The 684-nt window shown below is 63.0% G+C and overlaps 1 protein-coding gene across 1 annotated transcript in view; it reads left to right on the top strand.

Annotated features, from left to right (window-relative positions):
- Positions 1-4: 4 nt before the first annotated feature.
- LOC104166327 (calsenilin-like) overlaps positions 5-684 on the top strand; it is a gene marked incomplete at its 5' end in the record, with an annotated part of 1,545 nt that continues 865 nt past the window's right edge. The window contains 2 exons of the mRNA XM_009706210.1: positions 5-29; positions 171-249. Coding sequence (XP_009704512.1) covers positions 5-29; positions 171-249 — 104 coding nt within the window. The remainder of the gene's footprint in view (positions 30-170; positions 250-684) is intronic.

Below are 684 nucleotides of genomic sequence, written 5' to 3'. Positions count from 1 at the left end.
CATCTACTCGCAGTTCTTCCCCCAAGGCGGTGAGTTGGGGGGACCCCAAGGCTGGCGTGAGGGGTCTGGGGGTGCCGGGAAGGGGCTGCATCCGGAGAAAACGCCAAATCCTGATCCAGGCGCGTGCCAGGGTGGGGTCTTCACCGGCTCTCGCCTTCCTCCCCTCGCAGACTCCAGCACCTATGCGCACTTCTTGTTCGACGCCTTCGACGCTGACCGCAACGGGGCTCTCTGCTTCCAGGTGAGCGTCCCGGCGCCGCTTCCGTGCTTGGTTTCTCACCGGGAAAAGCCGTGCCAGCGCCGTGCTCCTTGAGCCATGGCTGGCTGTAAGCGTGCCCAGCGGCGTGATTCATCAGATCTTCCTCCTCGCCTGTGTGCAGTCGGGGATAAAAGCTCGGCGCAGAGGTGAAGGCCAAAATCTTCAGTCTCCGGCAGGAGCCTGTGCCCGCAGAGTTCCAGGCACTGCGGCAGGGGTGGCTGGCAGGGGGCCGGTGCTGGTTTTACCATGGTGATTAAAAATAGCTATGAGCGAGAATAGAAACGGGATCAATAGGAAAAAATATCCCCCGGGAGTCCCGCGATCGATGGCAGCACCGCGGCACTGTTGGAGGGGGGCGAACGGCTGAGCCAGGAGGGACAAGGGTCTGTCCTCGGGGTCTGGGCGTGCCGGCGGTGCCCATGGGA

The sequence above is a fragment of the Cariama cristata genome, unplaced genomic scaffold, assembly GCF_000690535.1.
Source record: "Cariama cristata isolate BGI_N322 unplaced genomic scaffold, ASM69053v1 scaffold27748, whole genome shotgun sequence".
NCBI lineage: Eukaryota > Metazoa > Chordata > Aves > Cariamiformes > Cariamidae > Cariama > Cariama cristata.
Note: the sequence above shows the minus strand (reverse complement) of the source record. Positions and strands in the feature narration are given on the sequence as shown.